Source organism: Peromyscus californicus, unplaced genomic scaffold, assembly GCF_007827085.1.
Source record: "Peromyscus californicus insignis strain IS unplaced genomic scaffold, ASM782708v3 Scaffold_19__1_contigs__length_69161282, whole genome shotgun sequence".
In the NCBI taxonomy this organism is placed as follows: domain Eukaryota; kingdom Metazoa; phylum Chordata; class Mammalia; order Rodentia; family Cricetidae; genus Peromyscus; species Peromyscus californicus.
The window spans coordinates 6,894,559-6,915,330 of NW_026294491.1; the positions used below are offsets into that span (position 1 = coordinate 6,894,559).

The window sequence follows — 20,772 nt, forward strand, 5'->3', positions numbered from 1 at the left end:
ACTTGGTAGCCCAGGCTGGCCTCGAACTCACGGAGATCCGCCTGGCTCTGCCTCCGGAGTGCTGGGATTAAAGGCGTGCGCCACCACCGCCCGGCCTGGTCCTTTGGAATTTTAACAAATGCTTTTAACTGCTCAACCGTTTCAACAGCCCTGGCTTTTCAGAGAGAGGTGATGGGGGAGGGAAGGAGAGAAAAAAATGATAATCTCAATTATCTGTCCACTTATGCAGTTGACATTTCTTGAGCCCCATTTTTATCTTGGGACCTGTAAACTGTGTAAGACTGATGAGTGTAACCATGATTCTTGTCTTTCTTTCTTAAGTTATTCTTACATGGTTATAAACTCACAAGAAGCAATGTCTTATAACTGTTTTATTTAAGCTCAGTTTATTTAGTTTACTGTCTGATTAAAAGCCATCTTTTTAAAGAAGTATGTAAAAAGGTCATTTTTAAAATGGGGCAGGAGGCACAGTTTTGCTGAGACTTGGTTGTTGTACATCTGTGTCAAAGGTTTGTTCAGGTTCTCTCCTCCATCCTCCCATCAAGGCTTGAACATAACTTGCATTATGTGCAAATTTGGCGTTTTATTTTGAACTTTGGATTTTCTCAGTGATTACTCAGCAGAGTATTTCTATCTTGCTGGTAAATGACAAAAAAGTACCATGATTCTTATACATGGGTGTGGTGGGCTGTGGGGATGCACAGGGTGCTATACTGTGAGAATTTGGCGTTATATATCAAGTCTTTAAAGACAAGCTTCCTTTCTTCCCAGCTGGTCGCCTTTCAGGTACTCTCCCTGCATTGATAGTGAGGACAGCTGAAAATGAGCAGCACCCGTGAAGTGGTTTAATTGATAGATTTGTATGTTTGAATGTTCCATTAACAGTGCCAGTAAAACGTAGACAGTTACTCCTGATTTTTTTTCTCATGCACTGTAATGAATCTGTTTGGAAATGTCTGTCTTTCCCATTTATTTCAGAATTTCAGAAAACAAATGAGTCAAACTTGTGGTCCCTGGTCAGCTGTCTGCGGACCTTTCACTCTCACTGCCTCAAGGAAGAGTTCTCGGACGCAGCCTCTTGGCCTCGCTTTGCTTTTTTCCTTCGCTTTTGACCTCACTCTACTCCTTCACCTTCGGAGTGGACTTCTGAGCTTTTTCAGTCCTCTCGCTCCAGCCCCATTGTTTCTTGGTGTTAGTCAGAAAGTAGGTGATGGATGAAACGAATGAGCAAGGGATGCTTTCAGGCAGGCATGGGGCCAGCAGGAAGAAATGATGCTTAATTAGTGTGGCAGGTTCTTGTGCTTCAGTGAATTTGCGTCTGTTTTGAGGAATTGAGGAATGTACTAGATTTCAGTTCAATGCACTAGATTCTGTTTCATGTCTTGTTGGGCCTTATAACATTTCCAGTTGTGTGGTAAACAGTTATGGGAAAGACATAGTACTCTTTGACATAGGAGTACTAATGAGATGGTATAAAAATCTTTTATACTTTATAAAATATAAAGGGCAATATTTTATTCTATGTAGCATTTTTTGATAAATACTATACAATAACATTGAGATAAATAAATCATTTTGAAAATGTCAAAACATTGACTAAGAAAGTGGCTAGGAGAAATGCACAAAAGAAACAGTGCTGGAAGTGGGTGGGGCTTCACCCGGAGGGCTCTTCCTGCTGTGAGCTGGTGCTTCCCCTCTGCACCCTGTGCTGGCTGTCCATGAGCTATTGTCAGTCCAGATTGCTCTGCTCTTCACTTGCTGCTAATGACTTACAAACTAAGTAGTGTTGCCTGTGCTTCAGCGTTTTCCTGAGGACTGATGTGAATGAGCTATGCAGACACACTCATGTGTGATAGGTGCTAGCTGTTGCACTACTGGGTTGAGATGTAGTGGTTCTGATAAAGCTAAAGAACATGGTTGTGTGGCTTCTCTCCTTCCAAGGTAAGACCATGTGGAATTCTAAAGATCATTTCTTCAACTTGATAAATGCAGTCTGTACTTCATACAAGAGCTAAAAGTTTTTAAAATGAAATTATACAGAGAATATTGTAACAGTACATTTGTATTCCCATCATCAACTTAAGAAGTCAGAGATCACTAACTGGAGAACCACCCTCCTTGTGTCTTTGTCTGTTGTAAACTAAATGGAGCCCGTTTCCTTCATCTGCTTTTTTCTTTGCTGTTATGTTCATTTCTTTTATGTTTATCCCCATTACTGATGATATACATGATGATATACAATTCCTGCCATTTAAAATATGTTTTCTGTTTTTTGTGGTATTTTCTGTGCTGCCATTTTCCTTCTGATCTCTCAACTGTTAGTATCAATCACTTTTATTCTTCTTTTTCCTCTTTCTACTGATTACTCTGAAATGCTAACATGCATCTTTTGGTTTTCAAGGTTCAGTGTTGAAGTCAGTACCTACCGTCATCTGAACAACAGAGGGCTTTAATTTATAAATTTAAAGTTCAACTTAAGTCATTTTCTACAAATCATTCATTTGGTTGTGTATTTGGTTTGTTTTATAATTGGTGATTTACTTCCATGCTTTTCTTTTAATTACCCACATTAGCCTTTGTTGCTGTTGCATGTAACATTGATACTAACATAAATATTTTCTAGTGACTACTCTGACTATAAGCTCTTCAATTAAACCAGCTTTCTTACCTCCTTTTCTCTTTAGATTTTCAAAAGAAACAACCAGACGATGATTCTGCCCCAAGTACAAGTAACAGCCAATCAGATTTGTTTTCTGAAGAGACCACCAGTGACAACAGCAATACCTCCATAACCACGCCAACTCTTAGTCCCAGTCAGCAGTCACTTCCGACAGAACTGAATGTAACTTCACCGAGTAAAGAGGAATGTAAGTCCCTAGCCACAGGATTCATAGAATAGCCCAGGAACTTTACATGAGTGCCTTGATCATGGGTGCTTAACCTCAGGTTCTGTTTAGTACTTGGCAAGTTAGAGAATTATCACTCATTCTACAGGATGTGAGGTCTTCTTAGGAATAGCCTTTTACATTTACTATATAAAGACATGAAGTTTTTGAACCAATCTGGAGCAGTAGCTGTCAGCTCTGGGTTCACATTAGAATCCACTGGGAATGTTTAAAAAAAAAGAAAAGAAAAGAAAAAAATACATTTTAAGAAGATTTATTTGTGTCTGTGGGTACACTTGCCATAGTGCATCTGGAGGGCAGAGAACAATTTTCAGGAGTCAGTTTTCTGCTTCCATCATGGTCCCAGGGGTGAAGCTCAGGTCCTCAGGTTTAGTGACAAGTGCCTTTACCCACTGAGATAGTTCACCAGCCTTCTGCTGAGGATTTAAAGAACACTTTTAGTCTTTATTATTTTCCTTGAGCTTAATTTAGTTTGTCTGAAAAGAAGGGAGCCTAAAGACTCATAATGTATAGTAAGCATTTAGAATCTACGGCCTTAGCTTGAACTCTTGCCTCTGCTAACTGGCCTTGACTAAATGTTTAACTTGGGTAATAAAAACACAGGCTGTCTGAAGAAAGTTATGGGGCCTGGGGATTGAACCCACTTAGTCAAGCCTATGTATAAGTACCTCTATTGAGCCATACTGTTGGTTCTCTTGTTACTCTTTTGTATGTGATAGGAAAAGATACTGTCTAGTTAACCTTTATAATTCTAGGACTATTTCTTTTGGGACACAACTGTAACTCATAATATTTGTTCAAATTTAGAAAGATATTATGAAAGCAGTTTTTGCCTCTCATGCTTTGTTTAAGGTTGGAATTTAGTGTTTCAAGTTTAATGAATGTTTAGAAATGTGGTAGTTTTAGGCTATCCAGTCTACTAATTTAAGGAAGGTTAGCAGGGAACAAATATTTATTTAAATCCTTTCATGAGTTATATTGAGAATATAAAACAAAAAAAGATCTTGAAAGAATGTATTATTTAGCAGGGACATTTAATATATTTGTCACATTAAATCAGAGGATGGCAAATGGGAGTGAGCATCCCCTCCTCTCTCTCAGAGCAATGGAATGTCCAGAGACCTAAAATACTGTGATATCTTACATTGTACAGGACAACTCTCTACATCAGAAGTGGTCCAGTCCAATCATGTCAGAATGCAGGGGTTGAAAACCTGATGCATGGCCATCTGCACATATGTTAGTAGGCCAGCCTGTGTAGTAAATGCTGTTGAAGGGCACTGGCTTACTCAGAAATGGCACTGAAGACAGTGTGTGAAGAGGCACGTTATACATGTAGCGTGAGCTGTGCAGGAAAGCTGCCTGGAGCTCCTCTTTGGCTAGTGACTCCTTTAGGGCCATTCATGAAGGATGTGAAGTTGGACAAGTTAATTATGACCAAGAGGTAGAAACTTGACTGCCCAGCCACGCTACTGGGACTTGGAACAATAGCTGTGGTTCTGATCAATAAAAGGTGATATGTCACTGTTGTTTTGAAGAAGCAATATGACATTATTGAGAATAGAGATGGGTATACTGAAAGGTAGCATTTCAGAGAAAGAGAGACTTTAATATTATAACTTGTTCAGTGCTACTAGGAAAGGTGTGGAAATCACTTAAGAAGAGAGGAAGTGGAATTATAGACTTGCTTATCAAGGAGCTAATGAAAGCTATGACCATGTTAGAAAAATACCTACTCTCCACTTACATCTGTTTATACCTAGATTTCTTTAAAGTTCTGTAGCCTAAAAAGTTAAGGCCTAAAGGGCCTAAGGGAATGATTGGAGCTGGTCAGGATCTCATCGGATGGAACCGTATTGAGCCTGCATGTGCCCAAACTAGGCCACGACCAACCAGTCAGCCAAACTGCATATGAGATTGAGGTACTTGAAGCTCATCACCTAAGCACTTTCAGGCCCAGGACATGTTTTGTACCTTTTTTTTTTTGCTCATGACAACCCAGTTTTGTGGCCATGGACAAATTATCATTATTTACAAATAAATCAAATAATTTGCCCATGGCCACAAAAGTGATTGGAGATACATTCTACTTGTGGTGCATTCTATTTGCTATGTATCCAGCCTCTCTCTCTCTCTCTCTCTCTCTCTCTCTCTCTCTCTCTCTCTCCCCCTCTCTCTCCCCCCCCTTTCTCCCCCCTCCCCCTCTCTCCTCTCTCATTTGCATTTAATCCAGAAGGCTTAGACCTTAGAACCCTAGAAGGTTCTCAACCTTCCTAATGCTGTGACCCTTTAATACAGTCCCTCATGTTGTGGTGACTCCCCCAAGCATAAAATTATTTCATTGTTACTGTTATGAATTGTAATGCAAATATCTGATATACAGGATATCTGGTATGTAACCCCAAAGGGCTACGACCCACAGGTTGAGAAGCGCTGGCTTAGACTCTTGTCTCTCCATTTAGGTCAGCCTTCACCACTCTGTGCTGCACCACTGCAGTGCAACCTCCCTAGGTGAACACAACACACACTGAGTCATCATAGTTCAGATTGGCAAGTTGCAAATCACCAGATCTTTGAAAACCCGAGAAATCATGAAATGAGATTAGCTTTAGACAGTGTAACTCTAAGAGAGACACACAGTGCGTCAGAGCTTTGAGGGTGGACTTTGTTTCCTCTACATTTAGGAAGCAGAAGGGACAGAGGAGGTAAACTAAGAGAGGAGAAAGACAGCAGATCATAGAAGCCAAGGAATAGATGTCAGCCTCAGGCGTGGACTTTGAATGATAGTAAAGACAGTGTTTGCTATATTGTAAACTCTCTTCTAAGTGTAACGTGTAGTTTATATTGCAACGTCAAGGGAGGCAGTTATGCCCATCTTTATAGATGAGAAGGTTGAAGCATAGAGGCCTGTCACCTCTTCCAGGGTCATAGAACTTCTGGTCAGCACTTTGAACCACTGCAGCCTGACACCTGCCATGGAAAAATGTTGCTGAGACTCTAAGCTGATGGCCATTTGGACTTGTATTTTTGTGGTTTGTACGTTGATTTAGGAGTCTTTGCTGAGTGTTACTGTGGTTGGTCACTCTGAATATTTAGCCCATGACAGTAGGTGTCAGGTTAAGTGCTCTATGGAAATGAAGGTTGGGTGTCTGCCTACAACTAAGCCACTTTTTTCAAGAAAGGATCTGGCGTGTTTTTCCAAATAGGCACATGACAATTTCAGGGCTTGAGGGAGGCAGCAGCATACAGTCCTTTGTAGAAGCTCTGCTGAGTGGGCTTTTCTACTGTCCCTAGGTGAAAGCAACTGTTCTGCCTTGAGGAGATGGGTGCTGGGTTTGGGATCAGTGTGGATTTGGTGAAGGCGGTGTGGTGGATGATGTAGAAGTCCCAGTGAGACACTCATCTCCAAGTAGTGGAGACCCAGGTAAGGTTGCGTGGGCTGATGGTGTCACAGCTTTCAAAGCTTTTTAGCTGTGACTTGCCTAGCGCTAAGGAAGGTAGACAGGCAGGCTGTGTTGATATTTATAAGGACTGTCGTTTTATTTCTGGATCCTTCCTAGCTTCAAATAGAGAGGAATGGAGATGGGTATAGGAATTGATAGGAAATGAGCTTTTATTCCAAAGCTAAGCACCAGGTAACTTGTGGTATATGGTAAATATCCTTTGTTAATTGCCTAGATCTGGAATTATTGCGAGTTTTAAATTTATTTTTCTAATCAAGAGAATGAGTGTCACTTAAATCTACCTTCAACTTCTTGCTGTCAATTAACAATCAACCAAGAGGGCTGGAGAGATGGCTCAGTGGCTAAGAGCACTGACTGCTCTTCTAGAGGTTCTGAGTTCAATTCCCAGCACCCACATGGTGGCTCACAACCATCTGTAATGAGATCTGGTACTCTCTTCTTGCATGCAGACATTTGCAGATAGAACACTGTATACATAATAAATAAATAAATCTAGGGGGAAAAAAAGTCAACCAAAAGATAGTGAGAGTTGCCTTCTGTTTTTTGAGACAGGGTTTCTCTGTAGCCCTGGCTGTCCTGGAACTAGCTTTGTAGCCCAGGCTGGCCTCCCACTCACAGAGATCCTCCTGCCTCTGCCTCCCGAGTACTGGAATTAAAGGTGTGTGCTGCCACCTCCTGGCAGCACTATTGTTTCTTAAACAACACAGTCAAGGTCACATTGAACAAACACCTAAACACCTAAGTGGCATTTGTCTGTTGGGCACAAAAATTGTTCCCAAGCTGTGTGTGGTATATGAACATTTGAAAACCTTTCAACAAGGCACTGTAAGCAAAATTCAGATATTAATGAAAGGACTTGCCATAGCAGTCCTAATGTACCTGAACAGTAGATGAGTCACCAGGTACCTGATGCTATTCCAAGTATGTTCCACAGGTTAAGCCATTTCATCTTCATATTTCTCTGTAAAATAGGAGTCAGATATCGAGGGTGAAAGCTGAAAGATCAGAGAAGCGGAGCAGCAGCCACTAGAAACTTGTTACCTCTCTGAATCCTCAGACTAAATTGGAGGGTGGGGGGAGATCCTGTCTCCACCTGCCTTATATTCCTGTCTCCACCAGGTGTGCACCGCCACCACCCAGCTCTGTTTCTCTTTTAGACTGGTTCAGTCTTGTAGCCCAGGGTGGCTTCGAACTCCTGATTTTCCTGCTTCCTCATCCAAAATTGTTGGATTCAAAGTATGTGCCACCACTACCTGGCCTCTATGGTTAACTAGTGGCTAGTTCTGCCCTCTGATTTCCAGGCAAGCTTATTTGCCAGAACGTAAACAAAATATCACACAACACCCCACCTGTAAGATGTTCATTGCAATGAATCATTGGTCTGGTTCAAGGCCTCTGGCACACCATCTTCACTGGACCCTCACCAAAAGTCTTAGGATATTCTGCTGTTGCCCCAAGTTACGGAGATCCTATGGCTATTGTTCCTTCACGTGCAACAGCAGGTCATAGATGGGGTAGATGTTAGGGTGGGCCAACCCAAGGCCCAGGATGTGGGTCTAGGTGGTAGCTGAGCTGGTTAGTTTGGCCCACTGGGACTGCCCCCTTTAGCAAGGGGAAGAGCCATCTCTCCTAGGCCCATGCCATCTGGGCCAGCTCTTTCATGCCTGTGGTGAGGGGTAGGGCCATCTCTCCCAAGTGTGGGTGGGGAATCTCTCATGCTGCAGTCTCCAGCAAGGGGTAGGGCCAGCTATCCCAGGGCCAGTGAGAGGTGGGGCCATACTGGTGCATACAGCTTGGTGTTTCAGCACCTGCTTGCATGTAGTATGTGATGCATAGCAGAGTGATTGGCACAGCCATCGTGTCAAACTCCGCTTTGTGCTGAGAATGTGCACAATTCTTTCTCTCCAGTAAGTCTTCCTGAAATAAATATTGTCAACCATAGTTATCCAATTATGATAATACTATGCAGCAGATAAAGGATATATATCCTCTGTACCTACCGACCATCCTTCTCCATAGCTATGTTCTGCATTTGGGAAGCACTGGTCTCTACTTACGAAATCAGCCTTCTTTTTTTTTTTTTTTTTTTAATTAAATAGTATCCACATTCATTTAAGTGGGAAGATGTGGTGTGTGTGTGTGTGATAGGCAAGTGATAGGATATCCTTCATTTTTTTTTTTTAATGGATAAGCATTTTCCATTATGTGTATGTACCACATTTTACTCACTTGTATAGGTATGGACACCCAAGTTGATCCCTTCTTGGCTGTTGTGAATAGTGCTGCAGGAACCATGAAGATGCAGGTTTCTCTTAAGTACAGTGAGTTTTTCTTTGTATGTAGACCAACCATAATGGAGTTGTCAACATCCATGCTGTATCCATAGTGGACAGTAATTTACACTTTACCAGCCGAGTATGAAAGTTCCTCCTCCATTTTCTTCATCAATATTCACTTCCCCTCTTACCTGTTTGGTAACAGTGCTTTAAATGGAGGGACAGTGGTGTCTTATTGTAGTTTAGTTGGCATTTTTTCTCATATTTAGTAATGGTTCTCATTTTTTCCCCCACATTTGATTACTTTTCTATTTTCTTTTGAGAAGTTGTGCTTACTTTGGAGTTGAGTTCCTTATCTTTTGGATTCTAACTAAAAGATACTTTGTGAAGTAGGTTATTTCTGAATTGTGCCCATGGCTGCCTTTACAGTTAAAAGCTTTTTGGTTTGATGTCATCTTCTTTGTTACTTCCTGCTTTCCCAGCCTAGTGTCTTACTTTTTCGTGTTTCTCTGTGTAGGGTGCTAAGCAGCTAGTTCAGTCCTACTGCAGTGAGTGTCTGTAGCTAGAGTTTTCCTGCCTTGCCCACAGTCAGGACAAATCTGTCACCCGCCAGTCCCACAGCTGCTCAGACCCAACCAAGTAAACACAGTGACTTATATTCCTTACAAACTGTATGGCCGTGGCAGGCTTCTTGCTAACTGTTCTTATAGCTTAAATTAATCCATTTCCAAAAATCTACACCTTGCCACGTGGCTCGTGGCTTACCGGCGTCTTCACATGCTGCTTGTCATGGCGGCAGCTGGCCGTGACTCCCTCCGCCTTCCTGTTCTCTCCTTTCTCCTCTCTGTTAGTCCCGCCTATACTTCTTGTCTGGCCACTGGCCAATCAGTGTTTTATTTATTGATCAATCAGAGCATTTGACATACAGACCATCCCACAGCAAGTGTCTGCTTCCCCAACAATATCTTTTGATAATTTTCTTTCTCCATTAGTGTAGGTGGAAGCTTCTGTCCTGCCAGCAGCCCCCAAACACACTGAGGCTTATATTAATTACAAAATGCTTGGCCAGTACCTCAGGCTTGTTACTAGCTAACTATTAACTTTAAATTAACCCATATTTCGTATCTTCCCTCTGCCACATGGCTCAAGGCTTGTTACCTCATTTTCTACATTTCCTCTTTCCTTTGCTTCTGCTGGCGTCTCCTCTGACTTTGTCCCCCTTCATCCTAGCGTCCTTAGTCTTGTTGTCCTGCCTATACTTCCTGCCTGGCTCCCAGCCTGTCAGCTTTTTATTAAACCAGTTCAAGTGACAAATCTTTATAGTATACAAAAGGATTATTCCATAGCACACTAGGTATTCATTATTCCTGCTGCGTTGCAAGTCACCTGGCTGTAGGTGGCTTTCTCTGAGTTCTTTATTCTGTGCTGTTGGTCTGTGCCTGTATTAAGCTGACTTGGGAGTAAGTATTTTTTTAGAGTGTATGATGCTTCCAGGTATGTTCTTTTTGCTTACAGTTGCTTTGGTTTTTGTGGATACTTTGTGAATTATGTAAGAATTTTCTGGTTTTGTTTTCTATTTCTGTGAAGAAATAGATTCCTTTAGTATTTTGGGAGATTGTGTACTCTCTGCATATTGCTTTGGCGAGTGTAGTCATTTGAACAATGTGCTTCTAACCCATGAAGATGGGATATCTTTCTTTGAGAGGAGGTGTCTTTTTCTCTTTTTCTTTCACTGGTGTTTTATAATTTTCATTGTAGAGATTATGCACATACTTGGTTAAATTTATTTCTAGATCTTATATTGTTTTGTTTTGTAGCTATTGTGAATGGATTACTTTCTTTCTCAGCAAGTTTCTTATTGATAAAGAAGCACTGTTGGGTTTTTTTAATTGATTTTGTATCATGAACATTTATTAAATTTATCAATTCTAATTGTTCTGGGTGAAGTCTTGAGAACTTTCTACCTATGAGTTCATGTCATTTACAGATGGTTAATTTTACTTCCTCCTTTCTGGTTTGGATGATCTGTCTTTCTCTTGCGTAATTGCTTTGGCTAGGGCTTACAGTTCCATACAGAGTTGGTAATAGAGAGCCTCTTTGTCTTCAGATCCTAGGGGAAGTGGATTTGACTTTTCCCCATTGGCTATGTTGTTTGCTGTGTGTTTGGAACACATGACCTTAACTGTGTGTGATGTGTCAACTTGACACAATTAATCAGAGCCTTTATTGTGAAAATGGTTGATCTTGTTACTGTTTTTTCAGAGTCTTCTTCTGTAACCCAGTTGGCCTGAATCTGAATGAAGCTCACAGCAGTCCTCCTCCCTCAGTAAAGCACCGTACCTCTTGAATTTTATTAACTGTCTTTTCTTTGTCTGTTGTTCCTCTTTCTGCTGGTGTGATGCACACTCACTGACTTGCACGTCGTGAACCATCTGTACTCAGAGCCTGGGTCTTGGTCATGATTTATAATCATTCTAATGTGCTGTAGGTTGGGGTTGTACTAAATACTAAAGTACTAAGAAGGTTTACGAGTTGTGTTCATCAGAGATAGTAGTCAGTCATTTTCTTTGTGTGTGTGTGTGTCTGTGTCCTTGTCTGGTTTTGGTGTCACGGTAATGTGATCTTGTACATGAGTTTGAGAGAATTCCTTCCCCTTTTAAGTTTGTTGAGTGGGTTAAGAATGTCTTTAGAGTTAGAGTCTCTAGAGGTTTGGTAAAATTGAGCAGTGAGTTCTTTTTCCTTACTAAGTGTTGCTCATTGTTGATTAATTTAGATTTTCTCTTTTTCATGGTTTTGTTTTTTGCTTGTTTTGCTTTGCTGTGTGACAGGGTCTGATTGTGTTGCTGTGCTGTCGTCTTGGTCTCGTGTCAACTTGACACAAGCTAGAGTCATTTGAAAGGAGTGAACTCCAATTGAGAAAAATGCCTCCATAAGATCCAGCTGTAGGGTATTTTCTTAATTAATGATTGATGGGGGAGGGCCCAGCCCCTTGTGGGTGGGGCCATCCCTGAGCTGATGGTCCTGAGTTCTATAAGGGAGCAGACTCAGCAAGCCAGGGGAAGAAGCAAGTTGGTAAGCAGCACCCCTCCATGGCCTCTGCATCAGTTCTTGCCTCCAGGTTCTTGCCCTGCTTGAGTTCCTGTCCTGGCTTCCTTTAGTAATAAACTACATGTGCAAATGTTAGCCAAATAAACCCTTTTCTCCCCAGCTTGCTTTTGGTCATGGCATTTTGTTAGCATTAGTAACTGTAACTAAGACAGGTTGCTCAGGCTGGTCTCAAAGTCTAGAGTTTTCCTTTAATATATGACATTAATTCCCAAAATGATGTTATGAGAACATTCTTGTGTTGTGCCTAAATTATTTTGGTTGAGCAGGATGCACTTTGCTTCCCTGGAAACTTGTTTCTGGTGATGCTTTAGCTTACCAGGGATTAAAAAATGGTGGTGGGTGTTGTCACCGGTGAGCTTAGTTAGACTTGTCTCATATTTGCAGTCCTGCGTGTTAGAACTTTAGAGGTCAATTATCATCCCTAGATTGTAATGTGTTTTTCCATTTCCTTTATAGCCTGTTGTTGATTCTAGCAAAGCCTGATCTGCTCTCTGCAGAGTGAATATCACTGCCACCAAGTAGATCAGTTTTTTTATTTAATTTTCCAGTTAAGTTTCTAGTAATCTCTAAAGGGAGGTAGTTTGCCCCTTTTTTAGAGTGGCTTCTGTAGGAGGACAGATATTGGACAGAACAAGCTAGCAGCTTCCAGTAAAGTGTTTGGAAAATATTACCTATTAAAAATATTTTATGACTTCCTGCTGGTCTGGTTTTAAGTGAAATATGGAGGCACGATTATTTACAGTTCTCTCTGTGTGTGCCTTTCTCTTCCCTTTTCTCTAATGAAGCTCGAAGCATCAAGCCGTTTATCAGAGATAATTGTACAACAGATGGAGCTTTTCTGATATATAATAGTCTCAAAGTGGAAGATTCTCTCCCATAATAAAGAATGCCCAAACTTTAAATGTCTCTTGATTTTAATTTAAAGGCTTTTTTTTTTTTTTTCTGTAGTATATTTATTAATCCTAAGGCTGGTTCTACAAAGCATGTTGCTTTCATTAGGGCCTTGTTCTGAAAGGATTGATCCTTTGCAGTGCAGTTTGGTAATGTCCGTTATGTGCTTTGTTGAATAAAATAGCTATCATTCAGGAATCATTGTGGATGATCTTTAAGGTAATTCTTGTCAGGATGCAGGACTTGTGTGTTTGCTTATACAGAGTATTCTGCTGTACCTTGTTCAAGTACCTGCAGTGTCATTTGACCTTTAACGTGTCAAAATAAGAGCCCAGTTAAAGCAAAACCATCATTTTCAAGTTCCTCAGCTGCTGCTCTTCCTCTCTCTCAACTTGAGATCCTGCCTTCAAGTAGTCATATGAAGTGTGACGACAGCATCTTCAAATTCTGGGTTAACAGAAGTTACTGGTTTGCCCGTCCATGTTCTTTGCTTGTTTCGCTCCCCCAACCTTGCTTATGTGTAGGAATGCCTCATGTATTCTGGATAAGTCAGTTCTCAAATTGTGTATTTTGTGTAGTTCCACTTTCTCCTGCCCAGGAGTCCTTCCTTTGCCTGCTTGACCATGCTGTGTGTGCTGCTGCCTGCAGACACCACAGTCTGGGTTATCAGGTTGGCTGCTATGGTTGGTAGTGTTTATGCCGAAGTAACCTTCAGTGTATTTACTAATAGCCACATGACCCCAATAACAGTTATATTGACAATTCTTTTGCAACTATAAGTTTTCTATGCCATTACTATCTCTTACTGGGCCTAATTTATGAATTAAACTTCATTATGAATATGTATAGGAAAAACACAGTGATTCAGAGTTTGCTGCTTTCTGCAGTTCCAAGGTATCTTTGAGGGGATCTTAAAGGATAGTGTGCATAGTGGGTGGGGTGCATGTGGAGACCCAAGGTTGACATCTTCAGTTTGTTCTCTGTCTTCTATACTCATTAGGCAGAGTCATTACCCCAGAGCTCACATATTCTGCTGGTCTAGCTAGCCAGCTTAATCCAGGGATTCTGTCTGCCCTCTGCATGCTGGGATTACAGGCAGGCTCTTGTAGCAGCCTGACTTTAAGTGGGTACTGGGGAATCTAAACTCTGCTTCTCATGTTTACACGGTCAGTATTTTACCAACTGAACCACCCACCTCCCCAGCCCTGAATTTTAATTTTAAGTTACCTGTATTATTGATTATGGTTCCTAGTTTGTCTTTGTTTATGATCCTGTAAGTAGTTAATAGATGGAAAAATTTTAAATCTAGGAAGTTGCTATTGCCACTCTTTTTTTAAAATTTATTTATAGGATTATATCTTTAATCTCTTCTTGCTTCTGGTATTTTTCTCGTACAAAACAGCCTGTCAGATGAGTTTGCCAGTGTAAGTCATGCTGGAAAAGGAAGTTCTCTTGTTGACTCACCACTTCTAGTGTGGGCATCCTGATTCTTTTTTTTTTTTAAGTAATATTTTTATTCTTGGAATTGTGTGCATGTATGCAGTGTAGTTTGATCTTATCCACTTCTCATTTCACCCTCTCTCCAAATCCTCCACCTCCCATCACATGGCCCTCCCAAATTCATGTCCTCTTTCAGATTCTTAACCTTGTGTCAGACGTCCATAACTGGCCCTCAGTGTGGTCCGTCTACCTGCTCTTGCTGGAGCTAGTGCTTCCTTCTGCACCGAATTAAAGCTTTCCTTTGCCCAGAGTCTGTCTACCCGTTCATGCTCTCTGAGGTCCACTCAAAATTGTTGCGTTTATCCTTGACTGTTTCCGTTAAGGAACTCCTGGAATACTTATCTGTGACACTTGCTCTCAGATTATCTTTATTGTTCCTTTTAGACTTGGATCTCTCTCTACCAGCTTTGAGTCTCAGGTTCTAAATAAGCAAAGCCTCTGTTTATACTGTTCTACTCAACTTCAGAGCTCCTGGCATGGTGCTTGTCCAGGCAGTGCTCAGTCAATTCTTTCTTTAAATATGTAGAGAAGTTGGATTGTTAATATTGGTATTTTTTAGAACTACTTTATATGGTTGGGCAGTGGTGGTGCATGCCTTTCATTCCAATGCTTGGGAGGTAGAGGTAGGTGGATCTCTGTGAGTTCCAGGATAGCCAGGGCTACACAGAGAAACACTGTCTCAAAACAAACAAACAAACAAACAAAAAAACCACTTTATGTTTTGATACGTTAAAAGGTCCTATTGCTAGAATTTTAAGTAGCTGCTATTTAATTTATTAATATAATACATTTACTGTTTAATGGTAAAATTCAGTAATCTCAAGACATAAATTTTGAAGTGTGTGTGTGTCGTGACAGTTCATCTCAGAGTGTTAGTAGCAAATGTCTCTGTTGCCGGTCTCACCTTGTGTGGGTAGCCACTTGCCTCGTGTCAGGAAAGTTTCTGCTCATGGGTCTTTCTTTTGTCTTCTGAATTTCCCCTTTTAGATTCCTCTCTGCAAGAAAGAAGACAAGCAAGCTTCTAATACTTACTTACTGTTAGAGTCTCTAAGGTCTGAAACCTAAAAGGGTTGTTTCCATAGTCTTCCCTGATGGCTGTAAGACTATCCAGTTATTGCTGATCAGACTCAGTTTTGAAGTGCTTTTGCCACTGACCAGCAAATACAGAGACTCAGAAGATTCTTTTAATTGATTAAGTTCTCTGCACTTACCTGAAGGTAAAGGCCACAGTGGACAACTATGTCGTGTCACACCAGTTTAACCTGTGCTGTTGTTTTTGGTTTGGTTTGCCTTGTGCAGGTATAGGAAGTGGGTAACACTGACGAACTTAAATCCAAGCTTTATTTATGGCAAAATGTTCGGCTGAAAAGTCAGAAGAGAGGCCTCTACTTGGATATGCTAGAAGTAATTATTTTAACTTTGTAGAAATATGTTTTGTGTTAATGCAATTCTCTGAAAACTCAGGGCTGCCAGGACCAAAAACAACCATATAACTTTTCATTTCATACTCATTTTCTCCATCGCTTTCTAAGCCATTTCACGTTTTGATCCATCACCAGGGTGCCACTCCAGTAAAGAATTTTTAAAATTTCAAAATACCAGTGCAGTCCTTTGACTACATAATTCAAATTGTGACATTCCTAGTCACTCATGGCAAAGACCTGGCAGTGTGGACTGTGTGTAGAGCCTTTCATTCAGTGTTACTCAGTACACTGCTACTACTAGTACAGTGGGCTCTGGAGGGACTGAGCAGTGAGGCAGAGAAAGGCCCTGCATCCTTGGTTCTCTTTAAATTCCATGGGATAGCACCTGTGGTCTGGATAGATGTCTTGTTTCATTCTTCCTAAGGCCTCTTAGGAAGAGCACACACAAGTCACATCCTTTTATGAGGAGGGCACCCCAGCTTTTTGCAGTTCCCAATGAAGACAAGATTTATGAAAATGGTCTTCTACCTTTGTTTTATTTTATTTATTTTTATGTTATGTGTATGGGTGTTTTGCCTGCATCTATGCATGTGTGCCATGTGCATGAAGTGTCTGTGAAGGCCAGAAGAAGGCATTAGATCTCCCTAGTACTGGAGCCAACAGACAGTTGTGAGTAGCCACCATGTGAGTGCTGGGAACCAAACCCAGGTCCTCTGCAAGAATAAGTGCTTTTAACCTCTGAACAGTTTTTTCAGTCTGTTCATTTTTTTTTTTTTTAGAAGAAAAAAATCTCCCAATGCTGAGTGTCTCCATCAGTGTTATGAAAATCATACTTGTGCTGGTGGTAGAAATGCAAATTTTCAGATCCCAGTTGGGCCTTAGACCTGTAAATAGTCAGAATCAGAGCCTAAATTAGACAATGACAGCCCCTGATTTCATATCCATATTAGATGTGCTTTGTCATGAGGAAACAAAAGCAGTGTCTAAAATTAGAAAGGACTTTTTAAACTTTTCCTAAAGGGGCTCTGGTTTTGATCCCCAAGATGACATCTCAGTTAACTGCTTCTTTTCTTAGGCTTGTCACACTCTCATCCTGAAGAACCAATACTGAACACATTTAGCTGCTTACCTAGAACCAGTTAAGTTCTATGAAACATTGTAGCCAAACTAGATAAAATGGTGACTATGGATTTATGTCACTTGACTTTATTTACTTACATGTTAACATAGTTTCAGATAGTAAAAAAAACCATTTATTTACACTGCATGCATGGATCAATCTCTGCCAAGAGTAACAGGAGAGGGTTGGCTTGAGAGGAGTGTGGGAGAATTGGAAAAATCTATCAACCTTAGGGTCCACTCTTGTGTCCCGTGCAGGGAGTTCTAAACTGAGGCCTGAGAACCTGTTGTGTTCCTCTCAGGATCTCTGAAGTCATTCCGACTCCGTACTGGTGTAAGAGTGCAACCCTTTGCAGGGACACTCTAGCAGTCGTGCTGCAGATACAGGCACAAAACTTGAACGCCATCTTTAAGCCTGGGACTCGAAGTTTTTTTAAAATAATTGTTTCATAAAAGAACATTTTCATATTCAAGTGTAACTGTTTTTGTTAATTAAAATGAAATACTAATATTTTTGTGTTTTTAAATTTTAGATAGGTAAGTATCAGTCAGTATGGTACATGTAAACCAAAGTTCATTGTGATCCTCAATCATTTTAAATATAAAAAGATTACTTGAGGACTGAAAGTTTAGGCACTGCCATGTTAGATTAACATGTAAATGTGGTAAAAAAAATAAACTGTTTTAATTAGTATTACAGTTCTAGTTGTTCGAATCTTAAATGGTCTTTTAATAAAAAACCCAGAGCCCCAGATATCAGGGTGAAAGCTGAAATATCAGAGTAGTATAGCCAGACACTAATTCTTATCTCTATAAAATCCTCAGCCTAAAGAGAGTGAGTTCCTGTTTCCTCACCCCATATATACCTTTCTCTGTCCTGCCATATTACTTCCTGGAATTAAAGGCATGTGTGTTTCCCAAGCAAAGGCATGAGATCTCACATGCAGGGATTAAAGGTGTGTGCCACCACTGCCTGGCTCTGTTTCTCTCCTATACTGGATCAATCTTAGCCCTGTGTGGCCTTGAACTCACAGAGATCCAGGTGGATCTCTGCCTCTTGAGTGATAGGATTAAAGGTGTGTGCCACCACTGACTGACTTCTATGTCTAATCTAGTGGTTTATCCTGTCCTCTGATCCTCAGGCAAGTTTATTAGGGTACACAATAAACCACCACAGTTCTTCCATTTGTCCCATGGTTTTTGGCTTGAATTGTTTTTATCTGGTGTAAAACTGTTTTTGAACACTTGGTGTGCTAGATGACTTGGACCGCCTCTGCCTTTGAGGTTCCTGACCTTGGTGTTGTTACAGACCAGGAAGACAGTGGTCCTTCCACAGCTCCTCTGATGCTAGCATGGCTGCCCATAGTGCTCCTTGGAAGTATCCATGACTCTGGGCGTGTGGGAAGCACTCCTAACTTTTGCTCTTGGTGCTGCTCCATGGGAAGGTATTGTGGGAGAATTTTATTTCTAGTGAGCAAACACGGTGATAACTGCACACACACTTCACTGTGTTTGCAGAGATGTCCAGTACTATAATTATTACGGAGGTGGGATGCGATAGTCATATTATTTTGTTGAATATAATCAGTAAGATGCCAATAGTAAGGCCTTGCCTACTTTGAAAATCTCCTTATACCATTCAGTTCTAAATTAGGGATTTATGAGAGGTCATGTAGCAGGTTATTACTAGAACTTCTGACAGAGAGATCAGACTTAACATATCTTTTATCTTGTAACATATCTTATAAATGGTTCCGTTTAGAAGTTTAATTTGAAGAAATGTGAGGGCTATCATCTGTGTTGGTTTTCTGTAAACTTAGATTCCCACCCATTATATCTTTATGCTTACTTGTTTTTAATTAGCAGATCTTTTCAGACCCAGTTATGTAGATAGATTAGGCATGTCCCTTCTGGTTATACTAACTCATGAATTGCAGCTGGAAGGTGATTGTGGAAGGCAAGGAGGGCTTTTCTGAAAAGGTAACTGGTTCTTCTGCAGCCTAGTACGTCCCTGTTTGTTATTCATATCTGTTCTTTGGTATTTTAAATCACCACATACATGTTGAAGGCATTCAGAGAGAGACTACTTTATTACTCAAGAAGTAGATTATTTGAGTATTTTTGTAAGTTTTTATTTTTAACATGACCGCAGCAAGATACAAGTTTATGTTTGCATTGCTCAGATCCCCCTACCGCTTTGAAAAGCTTCATCAGCAAGCAATTCCGAATCTCTAGAGAGGAGAGAGAATTATGGCTGTTGGGTCTGTCTGAGGTCACCTTTAGAATGGTGAGCCTGAAAAAGTGAGCGCCGCAAAGTAAACAGTGTGGGTTATGTGGAGTGAGATTGACCAGCTGCTTAGAAATGGATGATACTATGCTAATAAGCTCACAGTGCCTTTCGTTGGGAATTAATTAGATACTGTTATGTAAATGTCATGTTAATTAAGCAAGAAAATTGAAGTGTTGTAAATCTGCTCAAGGACTGGCTATTTTTGTGTATTAATGTTTTGCAGTTTCCTTGGAAGGCTGATAGTAGAATATTTGGCTGTTGGGTATATGGTGATTCTAGCTAACTGACTCTCCTTGACAGTCCATTTTTTCTAATGATTCTTTAGCACATGGTTTAACTTCAGGCAGTGAAGGCTTGTGGGAGCAGGACCAAAAATAACCAGCCATGGCAGCTGTTTGAACAAAACCTGTTAGATTGTTCTCCACTTGAAGGTAAAGGAGAAAAACTGTTTTTCATATTTGTTTGCCTTTGGTTTTGAGTGCTGGAGAGCGTTGCTCGTCCAAGTGTGTCTGTCCTCTATGCCAGTGCTCTCCTCTTCCCCCAGTCACAGGAGCCTGATGGCCTGTGGAATAGATTGCACTGTGAGGTGTCTTGAACACAGCTTTGTGATATGCTCAACAACTATAGGAGACTGAAAAAAACCTCAGAATTCTGCTACTTCACCTTGAAATGAAATGTGAATGTTGATAGTTAAGGCATACCTTTATGTAGTCCTGATTTTTACAGGTTACAGCAGTGGTTCTCAACCTCTGAGTCATGACCCCTTTCCCAGGAGTCACCTAAGACCATGACAAAACACAGATAAATATACATTACAATTCATAACAGTAGTAAAATTACAAGTTACGAAGTAGCAACAAAAATAATCTTATGGTTGGGAGATCAGAACAACATGAGGAACTGCATTAATGGGTCACAGCATTAGGAAGGTTGAGAACCACTGGGTTACAGTGAATATGCAAATTTGTTGCATGCCTTCAACTTCACAGAGCTGAAATCGGGTAGTTTCCCCAGGAAAATCCGCTGCTCTGTTGGATTTGCTATAAAAAAGTTTCTGCTTATTGGGAGTACAGCTGAGGAATAGCATTTCATAGTGCTCTTGACATTTCACATGTGGGCCTGCATTACATGTGACACCTTTAATACCAGCATAGAAACAACCCTGGAATAAAAGAAAGAATATGTAGACTTCCAGATTACAAACTACAGGCTTCCCCAAGCGTTAAATTACAAAGTCAATTGAGAAAGTTGGCATTTTAGAAAGGAGTCCTCTGAATATAACATCAAATGCAGTGTGCTAGTCTGTTATTAAACACCTCTAGATAATGAAAGATCTTGGAAAAATTAGTTATTCACTTTAGCAAAGGAAATCAAAAAGCATACATGATGATTGGCTGAAAGGCAGTTCAGGCTGCTTTTGTGTATAGTCTAGGCTGATCTCCAACTTGAGGTACTCCTTTCTCAGCCTCCCAAGTGCTCAGGTTGTGGGCATGTGCTATTACTTAGGCTCTCAGGGAAGCAAATGATTCCTGAGCTTATCTTAGGGTTTCTATTGCTGCGATGAAACACCATGACCAAAAGCAAATTGGGGAGGAAAGGGTTTGTTTGGCTTACCCTTCCACATTGTAGTTCATCACTAAAACTCAAACAGAGCAAGAACCTGGAGGCAGGCACTGATGAAGAGGCAGTGGAGGGGTGCTGCTTATTGGCTTGCTCAGCCTGCTTTCTTATAGAACTCAGAACCACCAGCCCAGGGACGGCACCACCCACAGTGGGCTGGGCCCTCCCCCATCA

The 20,772-nt window shown here is 40.8% G+C and overlaps 1 protein-coding gene across 2 annotated transcripts in view; it reads left to right on the top strand.

Annotated features, from left to right (window-relative positions):
• Window positions 1-20,772, top strand: part of Zfand3 (zinc finger AN1-type containing 3) — a 247,060-nt gene that overhangs the window by 164,162 nt on the left and 62,126 nt on the right. For both annotated transcript variants that reach the window (XM_052744490.1, XM_052744489.1), the window contains exon 3: window positions 2,685-2,867. In XM_052744490.1, coding sequence (XP_052600450.1) covers window positions 2,685-2,867 — 183 coding nt within the window. The remainder of the gene's footprint in view (window positions 1-2,684; window positions 2,868-20,772) is intronic.